Raw genomic sequence first — 15,906 nt, 5'->3', positions numbered from 1 at the left:
AAAAAAAAAAAAAAACTTTTAAAATGGTGGTAGGGAGGTAGAAAAGTAATGGGGCCAGGAAAAGGACTATCCAAGGACAGGAAACCCTGTTTAGGGATAGCAACTGAGTGAATAAATTGAAGGCATTTTCATTGAAAGACTCCTGAAAATCTACCAAAAATGTATTGCTGTCTATAAAAAGTTTTATTGATAAATTTTTACACTGGTAGGAAGATTAGAATCTATGTCATACCTCTGCCCCTCTATTTTGTGGAGTGTAGATATAATCATTTACATTATATCTGGAATAAATGAAATACCTTGACTAAGTGCTCTTTATTTACATGGTCACATTTTCAAATCATGGTGAAGTTGAACATGTTTTTCCCACTTTACATGTGAAGAAAATGAGATTAAAGGAGCTAAGTAATTCTCTAGTAAGTAGTAGAAATGGAATCTAACCCAGACATTTGCAAGTTTCTACTACATCAGATTAGTATGTATTATTTTTTAGTTTTTCATATTGCAAAATGAAAATAATGTTGCCTTTAAAAATTATTGTTTTGATTTTTTAAAAAAATATATGTAATATATAATGCATTGATGTTTTCCCTGCATGTGTGTCAGTATGAGGGTACCAGATTCCCCGGAACTGGGGTTACAGACAGTTAGGAGCTGTCATGTGGTGCTTGGAATTGAACATGGGTCCCCTGGAAGAACAGTCAGTGCTCTTAACTGCTGAGCCATCTTTCCAGCCCCTAAACATTTTTTTTTAAAAATATGTATGAGTGTTTTTCCTTCGTGTGTATCTGGACCATGTGTGTACCTGTTGCTCATGGAGACCAGAGGAGGATATTGGACTGCCTGGAGCTGGAGTTACAGACAGTTGTGAGCTGTTATGTGGGTGCTGGAACCAAACCCAGGTCTTCTGCAAAAGCAGCACGTTCTTCTAACAGCGGAGCCATCTCTCTAGATCTTGGTTTGTTTTTGAGATAGGTCTTGCTATGTAGTCTGTGCTGGCTTTGTGCTTGGAATTCTCCTGCCTCAACCTTCAGAGTTTTGGGATTACAAGCTTGAGCCCCCACCACACCCAGCTTTGTGTCCAGCTAGGGAATAATGTTTCATGACCAGTTTCCATGTTGTTAAAACTCATGTTTTTAAGATACACTAAATAAAGTTATCAAATCAATTAGGGAGATGAGACTGTTTAGGGTGTTTGTTAAAGCCTTCCTACAGCATCTGTTCCAAAGAGGAATGAATTAAACTGCCAATTATTCTGACCTTAATGATTTTTGATGAATGATTGATTGGGTGAAGTGCATCTATTAGTGGTAGAGATATTTTACCTGATCCACAAAGAGCATTTCTAGGGGCTGGAGAGATGGCTCAGGTGATTAAAGCAGTGTACTGTTCTTGCAGAGAACCTGGGTTCAGTTGGTAGCTCACAATCATTTTTAACTCTAGTTCTAGGGGATCACATCCCCTCTTCTGACCTCTACAGGCACCAAGTTCATGGATGATACATAAGCAAACAAACATGCAGGCAAAACACTCAAACACACAAAATAAAAATAAACATATCTTTAATAAAAAAAAGTATTTCCAAAGTAATAAATGAAGGAGGTTGCAACTTTAGGTGTAATTCTAAATATCTATTTGAAAAAAGAATGTGAAGTTTATATGGTTTCACAGATATTTTAACAGCAATTCTACCTCCCCTTCAGCTACTTGTTAGCATGTTTGCAATCAGATGGGAACTGGATCAAAAGTCCCTTTCCTTGTGCATCCTAACAGGAGCACCTGTGCCTTCTCTTTGTTTGTTTTTGTTGTTGTTTGTTTTTGTCTGTTTAGCACTGTGCCTGACCCTCAAAGGAATCCAAGAGAAAGATCAGTCTTCTGGGTAGCCTTATCAAAGTCGTTTAGAAGAAATTTATAGTCCACCTGATTTTAGGATCTTAAATAGGCAGTGTATCCCAGGTCTTTCCTGACTAATGCTGAATTTTCATAGGAGGCTTCACATTGGGCTTGGCTAGTTCATGGTTCTTGTGGAAAGAACAAACAATGACAGGTCTGCCAATGTCTAATAGGAGAGTGGTGCACGGTTAGTAAGGAGGCTGTTCCCTGAGTTTTCAGGTGGGAATCTAACCCCTTATGTCAGCATTACTGCAGCACCTCCAAATGAGTACTTCCTGAAGGGTCAGTCGGAAAGCCACTTGTGCTTTCCTTGGTGGTTAGAAGAAGGACTGCCTGGGTTGTTTATTTAAAATATAGGTTGACTTTATTTTTTTTTTATTTTTTAAAAATGTTTATTGTTTATATGTTATGTATACAATATTCTGTCTGTATGCCTGCAGGCCAGAAGAGGGCACCAGACCTCATTACAGATGGTTGTGAGCCACCATGTGGTTGCCAGGAATTGAACTCAGGACCTTTGGAAGAGCAGGCAATGCTCTTAACTATTGAGCCATCTCTTCAGCCCTAGGTTGACTTTAAAAATCAACACTATGTATGATGCATATGAACCAGTTTAAAAGGCACACATGATAATGTAAAATGAACAAAAAAGTAGGTTGGGGGTTTGAGGGGCATAGTTTCTACCTCCGGTCTATTAAATCAGACCCTCAGAGAATGAAAGTCCTGGATTCTCTATATTTGTAACAAGTGCATGCTAGGCAATTATGATTCATGTTCATGATTGAGACCACTGCTTTGTATGTAAATTCATCTTTCTTAGTAAGACATTGTAACTAGTTGGGGAGAGAAATAATCACTTGTTTCCTATAGTGTACCCAAGTTAAGGGCATAAGAACTTGACAAGAGATGTTTAACATGGCAAAGCTGCTAGCTCATTTCAATCTCTAATATGATTAATTGGTGGGGTGGTTTTTGTATTTTTGTTGCTGCTGCTGTCATTGAATCCAGGATATCATTTGTACTAAATTGCTTTGCTTCTGAGCTGTATACCCAGCCACTAGAGGCACTTTATTTGTTTAACTTTGAAAAAATTTTATATATATGGATATTTTTCCCTGCATGTATGTTTGTGTACCACATTCATGCCTGGTGACTGCAGAGAACTGAAGAGGGTGTTGGATCCCCTGGAACTGGAGTTCCAGATGGTGATGAGCTGCCATGTGGGTGCTGGAAATGGAACCCAGGTCCTCTGAAAAAGCCAGTGCTCTTAACCATTGAGCCATCTCTCCAGCCCTAGAGATTTATTTTTTGAGTCAGTGATCTTTCTTCTTGGGAAGGTATTTGGGGAGAGGGAGAGGGAGAGGGAGAGCGCACTCATAAAAGTAACACTGGAGATTAAACCCAAGACATCATACATGCTGGACATAGCTGTGCCACTGGGCTATACTTCCAAGCCTTGGAGGATTTTCGTCACTATCATGTAACCTGATAGTGATCCTGGTTTTTATTTGGCTGCGCTATTCCTTTTCCATTTTTAAACTGCAGGATACTTGTCATTGATGCTTTACTCTGCCCTAACCTACCATGGAAGTGCACAGCTGTAACCCTAGCACTCCGCAACCTGAAGCAGGAGGAGCCACAGTTCAAGGCCAGACAACTACATAACAAGACTTCCTTCTTACCTCCCTCCCTCCCTCCCTCCCTCCCTCCCTCCCTCCCTCCCTCCCTTTCTTTCTCTTTTTCTTTCTTGCTGCTTTGCCGGTCTCAAAACTTGTTCAGGTACATTCATACTAAAATGTTTTATAGTTTTCTTTCTTTTCTTTCTTTTTTTCTCTTCTTTCTTTTAGAGAGAAAGTGTTTCACTTATATCTAAGCTGTCCTGAAACCTATGACAGCTTGCCTGCCTCAGCTTTCCAAATGCCAGGATTACAATGTGACCCACCATTCCTGGTTTCCCTCCCTCCCTTCCTTTTTTCAGTGTTTCGAGAAAAGGTTTCTTTGGCTGTCCTGGAACTCACTCCTTAGATCAGACTGGCCTCAAACTCATAGAGATCCTCCTCCTCTCTGCATTCCAAGTGCTGGGATTAAAGGTGTGCGCCACCACCCCCTGGCTACATTACTTTTTTTTTTTTTTGGTTTTTCGAGACAGGGTTTCCCTGTAGTTTCTAGAGCCTGTCCTGGAACTAGCTCTTGTAGACCAGGCTGGCCTCGAACTCAGATATCCTCCTGCCTCTGCCTCCCGAGTGCTGGGATTAAAGGCGTGCGCCACCACCGCCCAGCTTTGGCTACATTACTTTTAAGTGGCAGCAGTGAAATTTGTCTTTGAAGATGGCTTGGTGGCACAGACTTATAATCCCAGCCACTCTACTAGGCCTGTTTGCACTGAAGAGTAAGATGAACGCTCAACTGTCTGAACAACGTGATAAACCATCTCAAAAGATAAGAAGAGAGCTAGGGATATGATTTAATGTTAGAGTGCTCACCTAGCATGCAGGAGGCTTGAGATTCCAACTCCCATATTGAAAAAAAATTAATACTCTTTATTTTAGATGGCCTACTAGAGATTTCCTAGGACCTCTCTTTAGTGTTTTTTTAATTTATTTATTTATTATGTATACAATATTCTGTATGCCTGCAGGCCAGAAGAGGGCACCAGACCCCATTACAGATGGTTGTGAGCCACTATGTGGTTGCTGGGAATTGAACTCAGGACCTTTGGAAGAGCAGGCAATGCTCTTAACCTCTGAGCCATCTCTCTAGCCCCTAGTGTTTTGTATAAAACACTGATATAAAGTATCCTCGTGCAAAAGTTTCTCATAAACTCAGGAAATATAAACGTTATACTTTTAGCTGACAGGGTTTCATGTTAGTCTATGGTAGGTTTTGAAGGCTATAATGAATTTGTGAGCGGCAGTGTTAACTTGTCAAGTGCTGTGTTTGTATAATAGTGTTACAATAAAGTAATGGGACTTTAGGCATGTACCACTGCCTATGACTGAAGATTTATTTGTAACACCAACTTGCAGTAAAATAAATTATATATCCACTATGTAGATAAACGAAATACAAGTTAATTGAAACAATACTTATAATATCTAACGAACTTTTAAGTTTTCTCATGTTATCTTTACCTTTTTGTTGTTGTTGTTGTTTGTGGTTTTTTGAGACAGGATTTCTCTGTGTAGCCCTGGCTGTCCTGGAACTCACTCTGGTAACCAGGCTGGTCTTGAACTCACATAGATCTGCCTATGTCTGTCTTCTTGAGTACTGGAATTAAAGGTGTATGCCACCATCGACCTACCCATCTTTTAATGTTGCCTATAATCCATTAACCTTAATTTCTCCATTCTCAGAGTTAAAACAGATTCTGCCTCTCCAGCTAGGTTAGATAGTTCACATCTGTAATGCTAGCACGTAGGATACAGAGGGAAAAGGTTCAAGGCCAGCTTGCATTGCACAGTGAGATCCTATCTGAAAAACTAAAACCAGGCATATACGATCCTCTTCACTCACTCTGGATTTCTTTCAGTTTCATGAAGGGACTCAGTTTTTCCTGCCTAGCTTCTTCTGTACACACTGGTCTCTAAAAAATGAACACACAACAACCTCCCTTTATTCTTCAGATTCCCTGATCTTTTTCTTAACATCTGTTCTAGTTTTCAGCTTAAATGCCATCCTTATCAGGCCAATATAAAGCCCCACATATATCTGCCCTTCCTTCATAACCTGTAGTCCAATGTAAATAAAGTGACTGTAAGCCACTCTCTTTATAAGATCCTTGAATGTGGCAAACACTTCCATTTTGTTCATCTAACCTAACACATTTGTTGAAAAACAACAATCTCTACTGTTGAGTAAACAATAAATATACCAACAGAACCAATTCTAAAATGATTTTTGGCTCAGCAGAATTTTTTAAAGGATTTATTTATTATGCATACAGTGTTCTGTCTACAGATATGCCTGCATGCCAGAAGAGATCCACCAGATCTCATAGATGGTTATGAGCCACCTTGTGGTTGCTGGGAGTTGAACTCAGGACCTCTGGAAGAGCTGCTTAACCTTTGAGCCATCTCTTTAGCCCTCAGCAGAAATTTTTAATGAATTTTCTTAAAAGCTTTGATATCAAAGCTCCCATCGGGGTTGGATATAGAGCTCAGTAGTAGAGTGCCTGTGTAGCATACCTAGGAGTGAACACACAGGTGTGTGCGCTCTCTCTCTCTCTCTCTCTCACACACACACACACACACAGTATTAATCAAAACTGTGAAGAGCCTTCACTCTTCTAATCATTTCCAAATAAAAGCCAAGTGAAATTAGTAAATAAGTTTCAGCAAGCTACATGTAACACCATTGTACAAACGTAGCACTTGACAGGTTAACACTGCCGCTCACAAATTCATTATAGCCTTCAAAATCTACCGCAGACTAACACGAAAGAACCGCTGTCAGCTAAAAGTATAACATTTCCATTTCCTGAGTTTATGAGAAACTTTTGTATAAGGATACTTTATATCAGTGCTTTATACAAAACACTAAAGAGAAGTCCTAGGAAGTCTCTAGTAGGCCAACTAAGAAAGACTATCCATTGCTTGCCTGCATGTGTAGGTTGGAGGATGACTTTTGGGAATTGGCTCGCTCTTTCCACCATGGGTGCCAGTGATGGAAATTTGGTTGTCCAGTTTAGTGCCATGCACCTTTATCTGCTGAGAGCCATTTCTTCACCACACCCTGCTTTCCTTTTCTTACTCTTTTTTTTTAAAGATTTGTTTATTTATGTACTTTATGTATATGAGTGTTCTATTTGCATGTATGTCTGCATAACAGAAGAGGGCATCAGGAATCAAACTCAGGTCCTCTGGAAGAGCAGAAAGTGCTCTAACTGCTGAGCCATCTCTTCAGTCCATACCTTCCTTAATCTGAGTACGTAGCCAGTGCCCACTGTTGAATCACGTTCCTCTGCCAGTGACATCTCTGCGAAAGAGATAACACCAACAAACATCTTAACTACAACATTCTGTGGGGTGCTCTTTCTTAGCAGTTCTCTCCGTACCTGTGACTGCTTACTTTGTAGGCCACCACTCCTCTGCTGAGGCTGGGACAGTTCTCAGACTGACTCCTCTAAACTTCCACCCTGGCCCCAAGTGCTCCTCTAAAATGCCTTAGTGGATAGATTACTCCTCTACTTCAGACCATTTGGTGCTTTCTTGCTGTCTTCAAATGAAATATCTCTACTTCTGACCCTGGTTTGCATTCTTCTGATATTGTTTCTTCTTACTCTGACACACCTCATCCTCCCCCCCCCCCTTACTTAAACTATCAGTGACAGTTTCTCTTTCAGTTCTTTGAGCCAACTTTATCAGCTTCATGGCCTCAGCTGTTCAGAGGAGGCTGCTGGTGGGAGCCCCACACACCCTTCTCTCCTCTGAAGTTTTTGCTCGCAGCTCTCGGAGAAGCCTCTCCCACTCTCCTGCCGATAGGATTCACTTCCTTGGTGCTTAGCTTTGTTGGAACTGATTCCTTTATTTTCTTGCCTGTCTCCTACTCTTGACCTTAAATTCCATAAAACCAAGGACATTTATATCTTTTCTTTGTTATCTACCTAACCTATGTTTGAAACATAATAGGTGCTGGTAGCAAGGTAACCAACCATTCTAGTTTGTCTGGACTGAGGTGTTTCTATGAATGCAGGAGTTTCAATGCTAAAAAATTCAGGGTTGTAATGGGCAAATAATACCTAGCTATTGGGAATTAGTTATGTTTATTGAGTTAAGAAAAAGGAGCTTAGCATGCTAATTAGTTATGAAACCTCATGAATTTTATTCGTATGAGCTTTTTTCTGTTTTCTTTTAAATACTGAAGATCAAAAAAAGTATTAGACACATACTAGACAAATGCTCTACCACTGAACTATAGCTTCATCCATTTCTCTTTCTTTTTACATTTTTTATTTTATTTTTATGTCATGTTTATTGGTGTTTGGCCTGCATGTGTGTCTCTGTGAGAATGTCAGATCTCCTGGAACTGGAGCTATATAGACAGTTGTGGGGTGCCATGTAGGTTCTGGGAATTAAACCAGTGCTCTTAACAGCTAAGCCATTTATCTCCCCAGCCTCTTTTTCTTTTTAAGACAGGATCTCACTATAAAGTCCTCACTGGCCTGGAACTCGCTAAATTTCTCAGGCTATCCTTGAATTCTCTGTAGCTCAGGAGTCCTTAGATTTAAGATCGTCCTGCCACAAGCTCTCCAGTATCTCAGATTATAGGTTAATGTTATCAGTCCAGTTTCTTGCTTTATTTTAGGTCTCAGTTTGTGCTCTCTACTTAAATGTGGCCTTTGAACAGTGTGATTGAAACTGCTGTGCAGGCTTAGATATGGTCCCACTTCACAACTAGACCTGCAGTAGACTGGGCACTGAGACATTAAGCACGTCTTTGGTTCAGCTTAAATTTGATAGATCAGAGTGTCACCTCACACAGCATTCTTAAGACAAATCAAGGTTTTCACTGGATGAGATGAAATACAGGGATGGTAGTGAAATAGCTCACTGGACATAAGAAGTGTGACTGGCCAGTGTGGAATTGTGGAGTGGGCTATAGGGAAAAGGTAGATAGGTTTTTTTGTTGTTGTTGTCATGGAATTAGCTCTTGTACATCAGATTGGCCTCGAGCCCACAGAGATCTATCTACCTGTCTCTGCCTACTGAATGCTGGGATTAGAGGCCTGTGCTACCACCACCTGGCTACTTTTTTAAAAATATTTATTTAGTATGTATACAGGGTTCTGCCTGCACATCAGAAGAGGGCACCAGATCTCATTATAGATGACTATGAGCCACCATGAGAGGTACTGAGAATTGAACTCAGTACCTCTGGAAGAGCAGCCAGTGTGCTCTTAACCTCTGAGCCATCTCTCCAACCCACTAAGTGATTTTTGTATGAGACTAGTCACATGGGACCAGGCTGGATGAAAAGCTCTCTCTGGGGAGGAAACTGAATACATGAGGAAAGCTCCCAAACCCGGAAGGGCAAGCAGTCTCCCCAGGAGGGCACTGCACTGTCTGCCCATGTCACCTCCTCTCAATCCTTCCATTCTTCCACTTCCAACTTCAGGTCAGTAAGTTGTGTTCATTACAAAAGTTTTCTTTACAGAACTTCAAGTCTACAGAGTAATTCAGCTATATCTCCAGTCCCATGGAACACTTTTTGTAAAAATACAGATATCAAATAAAACACCCTTAAAAATCTCTTCCTGTGTGTTGAGAGATGGCTAAGCAGTTAAGAGTACTTGCAACTCTTCCTGAGGACCCAAGTGTGGTTTCCAGTACCCCTACCAGGTACTCCCAACCACCTGTAATTTCAGCTCCAGGAGATCTGACACCCTCTTCTGTCTTCCTCAGGCACACGTGCACATGTGCGTGCACATGCATATACACACAAATAAAAATAATAAAATCTCTTCATGTGCGCAATATTGTGAAGGTTTTTATTGGCCTGTTGTTCTAGCCATCCGAACCTAGGAACCCTCATTAGGATATAAAGGATTAAGCCATGGAGTGGTTTGATCAGGAGTTCCCTGAGTAGCTTTCTGGATTGAGCTCCAGAAGTGAAGAGGGCAGTTTTCACACTATTAAGGTCTTGTATCCACACTACTGTTGTACTGTTGTTGTAGCTAGTGTGCTACACAAAGTGAAAGTGCTTGTCAGATACATTGTTAATGGATGGAAAGCCGTTTATGGGTATTTAGTATAAAGTGATCTCTTGTTTTTTTTTATTTTGTTTTTATTTTTTTGCTATAGGATCTTGTGCTCTACCCCAGGATGGTCTAGAAATCCTTCAATCCTAGGCTGGCCTCAAGGCTGTGTCAGTTTTCTTTTTCTGTCTTCCAAGTGCTGAGGTTACAGATTGATGATGCCAGATAAGAGGGGTGCGTGCGTGCACATTTTATCTTATATATTTATTTATTTTTCAAGACAGGGTTTCTCCATATTACAGCTCTGGCTGTCCTGAAACTTGCTTTGTTCTTTTTTGGTTTTTCGAGACAGGGTTTTCCTGTAGTTTCTAGAGCCTGTCCTGGAATTAGCTCTTGTAGACCAGGCTGGCCTCAAACTCAGAGATCCGCCTGCCTCTGCCTCCTGAGTGCTGGGATTAATGTACCACCACTGCCCGCCCGGCTCTGAAACTTGCTTTGTAGACCAGGCTGGCCTTGATTGAACTCACAGAGATCTGTCTGGTCCTGCCTTCCAAGTGCTGGAATTAAAGACGTGTCACCACCACCCAGTCGTGTGTGAACTTTTAAGTACACAGGTGTGTGAGATTCAGAGGACAACTTGAGGTGGTTGGTTCTGTCCTTTCTGGGGTTCTGGGGATTGAATGCAGGTTTTCAGGCTCATGGCTGGTTCCTTTTATCCACTGAGCCATCCTGCCAGCCCGTTTCAGTAACTTTTAATGAATATCTACTGAATATAATACTTACGTTTCAGGGAAGGACTTGATTACAAGCTGTAGTCAAAATTTCATTACTGTAATGAATTAGGTTACTTCTTAGGGTGAAAGGGGATACTTAGCTTACAATTTTGGAGGTTGGAAGCCAACAGCATGGTACAGACTCAGGGTGGATGACATCATGTGAGAGACATTAGACAGACACGTGTCTGTCTGCTTACAAAGCTGTCAGGCTTCAGCCATGAAATTTTAACTTCCTTAAGCCCCACTTCTACGTACCATAGCCAAATCAGCTTCCTTTCCTCTTAATACCATCAAGTAATTCTCTGTGACTTAAACTACTACTACAAGAAGCTGGGTGTTGTGGCACATGCCTTTAGTCCCAGCTGTAGGCAGTCAGAGCTCTGTGACCAGAGCCAGGAAGTGAGGCTCTATCCCAAAACAAAAAGAAACTATTGCGAGAGTTAGGGGAACAAAGTATATTCAAACCAGAGCAAGAGTGTTTCCAAATGCATGTTCAGTGAGTTGGTGTTAAAACTAAATTCTACAGTCCTCAAAGTGATGCAAGATTGCTTAGCAGGTACAGGTGCCTGTGGCCAAGCTTGACAACCTAAATTCAGTCCCTGAGACCAGGTGAAAGGTTCTGGTAGAAGGAGAGAACTGACTCTCACAGGTTGTTCTTTGACTTCCACAACCTCACGTGCACATGCACACAAATAAATGGAATAAAAAAAAGATTTAAGTTTATAATTTTGCGTTAAGGTAATAAATACAGGGCAAAGTGTAATGGCAAAGGCCTTCAACAAATTCACATACAATCCTATTTTTTGATTTTATCCCAAGTGAAATAGAAACTGAACATGAAATTGCCCCACAAATGGAAACAGTCCAAGTAGTTATTAGTTATCATCTGGTAGGTGATACACACTGAGATACATTCATAGAGTGGAATGAAGTGTAGTATTACAAATAGACAAACTTGGGCTGGAGAGCTGGCTCAGGGGTTAAGAACACTTACTGTTCTTGCAGAGGACTCAAGTTCAGTTTCCAGAGCCCATGTCAGACAACTAGTAGCTGCCTCTAACTTCAGGGGATCTGATGCTGCTCTCCTCCAGACTCCACAGGCACTTGCATAATCCACGTGTGCATAAACTGACACACATATATACACATAATTTAAAATTATAAAATGGGGCTGGAGAGATGGCTCAGTGGTTAAGAGCATTTGTTGCACCATTGGGCGGTGGTAGCGCACGTCTTTAATCCTAGGGAGGCAGAGGTGGGTGAATCTCTGAGTTTGAGGCCAGCCTGGTCTACAGAGTAAGTTTCAGGAAGGCTCCAAAGCAACAGAGAAACTTTGTCTTGAAAAGAAAAGAAAAGAAAAGAAAGAAAGGCATTTGTTGCTCTTGCAGAGGACCTGGATTCTGTTCCCAATAACTATCTGTAACCATCTCAATCCAAGGTCCTCTTTTGATCTCCTTAAGCACCCATTTGATATGCATGCATACATACAGGCAAAACACTCATACATATAAAATAAATCTAAAAAGTTAAATCTTTTTAAAAAGGGAAAGACTACTGTTACATGTTGCAACGTGGATAAATGTCAGATGTGTAAATATTAAATCAAGCCATATTCATGCCAGTGAAATGGCTTGGCAATTAAAGATACTTGTTGCCAGGCCTGATAATCTGATTTTTATCCTCAGGATCCACATGGTAGAAGAAGAGAACAGAAACTCAAACGTTGTCCTCTTACCTCCATATGCATGTGCACACAAAAAATAATTTTAAAAATTTACAATGAAAAGTAAGAAGCCACTCTCAAAGAGGCTACAATACCATGTGATTCCATTCTTATACCAGTCTCTAATGGGGAGATCTGTAGGGGTGGAAAACATGACAGTGATTTCTGGGAAAGGAGGAGGAAATTGGAGTGATGGTGGGGTCCTGTGTCTTGATTTTGGTAGTGTTAAACTGTATTTATTTGCTATTTCTTACCTTGGGATATGTGTGTGTGTGTGTGTGTGTGTGTGTGTGTGTGTGTTTAGTTTTCAAAAATAGGATTTCTCTGTAAGCCTAGCTGTCCTGGAACTCACTTTGTAGACCAGACTGATGTCCATCTCATGGAGATCTGCCTGCCTCTGCTTCCCAAGTGCTGGAATTAAAGGTGTGCGCGACCACGCCCAGCTATTTTTTTTTAACCATTAAGCATAAATACTTCATTGTCATAATATACATTTGGTCTGTAGGAGTTACCTTTAACCTTTTCAGGATCTGGTGTACTCGGTCTCAAATGACATGAGAAGAGTGGCAGACATCTCATGACTGCTTATGAAGAAGAAGCATGCCAGCTGTTAATCTCAGAAGGTCATTTTCTTATCCTGGCCAAGGAAGGACAGTACTCCTAAAATAGCAGGAGTCTGGCAGAAGAAAACAGATGCTTTGTAACAGTCTGCTTTAAAATCTGCCCTGCACTTCACTTCTAATTGCATAGCACTGCAGTCATCCAGGGTTGCTCCTGCCAGTATTGATTAACTGCACTCTCTCTGGCACAGTAGGAAATGTTTTAGCCTAGTAAATCATGGCTGCATTAGGAGCCAGGATTCTACTGCCAGGTTTAAGTCTTGTGCTCTCATGTACTCCTGTTACTAAGTACATTATACAGCTTAGAGACAGGACTTAACCTCTTCTGCTCCACATACTGCCTTTAAAAAATGTGTGTGGAAGGGGCTGGAGAGATGGCTCAGTGGTTAAGAGCACTGGCTGCTCTTCCAGAGGTCCTGAGTTCAACTCCCAGCAACCACATAATGGCTCACAAACCTCTGTAATGAGATCTGGTGCCTATATCTGGTGTGCGGGCATACATGGAGGCAGAATGTTGTATACATAATAAATAAATCTTTAAAAAAATATGTATGTAAGCACTAGAGGGGTGGCTGAGTATGTTAGGGCACTGGCTGCTCTTCAGAGGCTCTGGGTTCAATTCCCAGCATCTACACGCAGTTCACAACTCTCTGCAACTCCAGTTCCAGGTGATCTGACACCCTCACACAGACACACATACATGCAGGGAAAACATCAATGCATGTAAAATAAAAGTAGATTTTTGAAAAAAATGTTTGGTGCGTGTGTAAAATTGTGTATGTATGTATGATGTATGTGCGTGTATATGTGTGTATGGGCTGACGTATGTGCAGAAGCCAGAGGACAGCTTCTTGGAATCTGTTCTTCCCTTCCACGCTAATGTGGGTTCTGAGGACCAAACTCAGGTCATCAGGCTTTTGAAGCAGGCACTGAGCCATCTCACCAGCCCACCAGGCGCTTCTTAATCTCTCAATGGGATGATAGTATGTATTGAGTTGTGGTGAAGAGCTAGTGTCAGATACGGAGAAAAATGCTTGCTGTCTAGTAAGAACAGTCTAATGTCAGCTGGTGGTGTGATTGCAGAGAGTAGAGCAACTGACCCTTTGTCATGGTTTTGAACAACCGGACTGAGAATATGGGAGAAGTAATTGGAAACCATGTGACAGTGGACAACCCCCCTCCTTGTATTTAACCACCAGGACAGGGCATAGATAGTGAATGGGAGTATTGGCATTGTCAGATTAGAGCTCTGGCCAGCACGTGTCCTACTTACTGTGGGGCCCTGGACTGTACATCAGAAAGATACCTCCTTTTTTTCTGATTTACATTTTCAAAATATAAAATGACCCCAGAAATGTATAGTTTGTGGGCTTATTAGATAGAATAGCCATAATTGCAAAAATTTACCATGAACTACAATAAAAAATTCTTGCAGTATTTATTGACTCTCTACCATTTGAAACATGAAGCAGATTGCCTTTGCAAACATATTATCATTCAGTATCAGTGGTCAGTACTCAACAGTGTAGAGAGGAATCTGAAAATCTGAAGGTAGCTCCAGTTCCATTTTCTGTTTGTTTCACTCCTCAAGGGAGGGCAGATTTTGAAGCTTCAGTTTTGCACCATGAATTCTGGTCTCCTGTCTGCTCATTGCTCATGGGTGTACTAAGTTGAACACAGGCATAAAGAGATCAAGGTGGGCACTTTTCTGTTGAGCACAACTGATGTGACTATTTCTACCCAATTAGGAGCTCTTGTCCCTGGCAAAGCGGAAGCGCAGTGACTCTGAGGAGAAGGAGCCTCCTGTGAGTCAGCCTGCAGCCTCATCAGACTCGGAGACGTCGGACAGTGATGATGAGGTGGGTGTGGAGGAACCAGGCCTGTGTGGTTGGCAAGCATTTAATGAAGATGCTTCCTAAAACTAACACCTATAACCCGAGACCTACAAGAACTTAGTAGGGTAAAGAAATTGTATAAGCAAAGCTTGAATTAGAACATTACATGGTGGCCATTTTCTACTGTGGAAGGACCAAACATTAGTTACTTTTTGTTTGTTTGTTTGTTTGTTTGTTTTGAGACAGGGTTTCTCTCTGTAGCTTTGGAGCCTGTCCTGGAACTCACTCTGTAGACCAGGCTGGTGTCGAACTCACAGAGATCCACTGCCTTTGCCTCTTGAGTGCTGGGATTAAAGATGTTTGCCACCACCGCCCAGCCATTAGTTACTTTTTTTTTGTTTTGTTTTTTGTTTTTCGAGACAGGATTTCCCTGTAGTTTCTAGAGCCTGTCCTGGAACTAGCTCTTGTAGACCAGGCTGGCCTCGAACTCAGAGATCCGCCTGCCTCTGCCTCCCAAGTGCTGGGATTAAAGGCATGCGCCACCACCGCCCGGCCATTAGTTACTTTTTAAAGGTCATCTTTTAAATACTGTTTTTACATTAGAAAACAAATTCTAAATCAGGCATGTGGTACATGCCTATAATCTCAGCATTCAGGAAGCTGAAGCAGAAGGATCAAGGCTACTTAGACAAGGTCCAGTCTCAGAAGAAAGGTGGTACAGAAAAAACATAGATGCCATATTTTATGGTCAGTACTGTGAAACACAATGCTTTCTCTAGGAAGATTGATTTGCCCTCCCTCAAAGTGATGGCATCAACTTCAGAGGAAGGTAAAATACAAACCAAACAGCTGTTCATGTGTCTAGGCCAGGGCACTTTTCACAAATGCCCAGTGATAACAGCAAAGCACAGTGGAAGATGGGCGGTGTGGGTGTTCTCATTTGACATAAAGGACTTTTCACCATAGTGATTTCCCGGAGAGAGACATTGCCCTCTGTTCAGTCTCTTGTTCTGCAGTCTAGGAGAATACTTCTAACACATTTTAAAATGTTTATTTATTAAACTAAAGTTTAATTAACATCTGAACAGTATTTACTAGTTCTCCTTGTATGTAAACTGAGACTGTTTTCATTATGATTGACTATAGTAATATTCTCTTAGTCTTAAATAATTCAGCAAACCTAAGACTGCTTCCCACAGTAAGAGGTAGTAAATGTTTATTCTTTTTTCAATGCAGGGACTGTAATTTGCCTCAATAAGATTACCTGATCTATTAAAAAATTTGTGAGGCCTCTGAACTGTTAATTTGATTTTGAGTGTTGTTTTTTTAATGCATAATCAATACAGAAAAATTTTGTTACTGTTTG

At 41.1% G+C, this 15,906-nt stretch overlaps 1 protein-coding gene across 1 annotated transcript in view; it reads left to right on the top strand.

The window, feature by feature from the left end:
• Rtf1 (RTF1 homolog, Paf1/RNA polymerase II complex component) overlaps positions 1 to 15,906 on the top strand; it is a 59,360-nt gene that overhangs the window by 1,613 nt on the left and 41,841 nt on the right. The window contains exon 2 of the mRNA XM_038331730.2: positions 14,454 to 14,564. Within this exon, the coding sequence (XP_038187658.1) occupies positions 14,454 to 14,564 (111 nt within the window). The remainder of the gene's footprint in view (positions 1 to 14,453; positions 14,565 to 15,906) is intronic.

Source organism: Arvicola amphibius, chromosome 5 (genome assembly GCF_903992535.2).
Source record: "Arvicola amphibius chromosome 5, mArvAmp1.2, whole genome shotgun sequence".
NCBI classification, from domain to species: Eukaryota; Metazoa; Chordata; class Mammalia; order Rodentia; family Cricetidae; genus Arvicola; species Arvicola amphibius.
The sequence above is the reverse complement of the archived record's forward strand: the minus strand, read 5'-3'. Positions and strand labels throughout refer to the sequence as shown.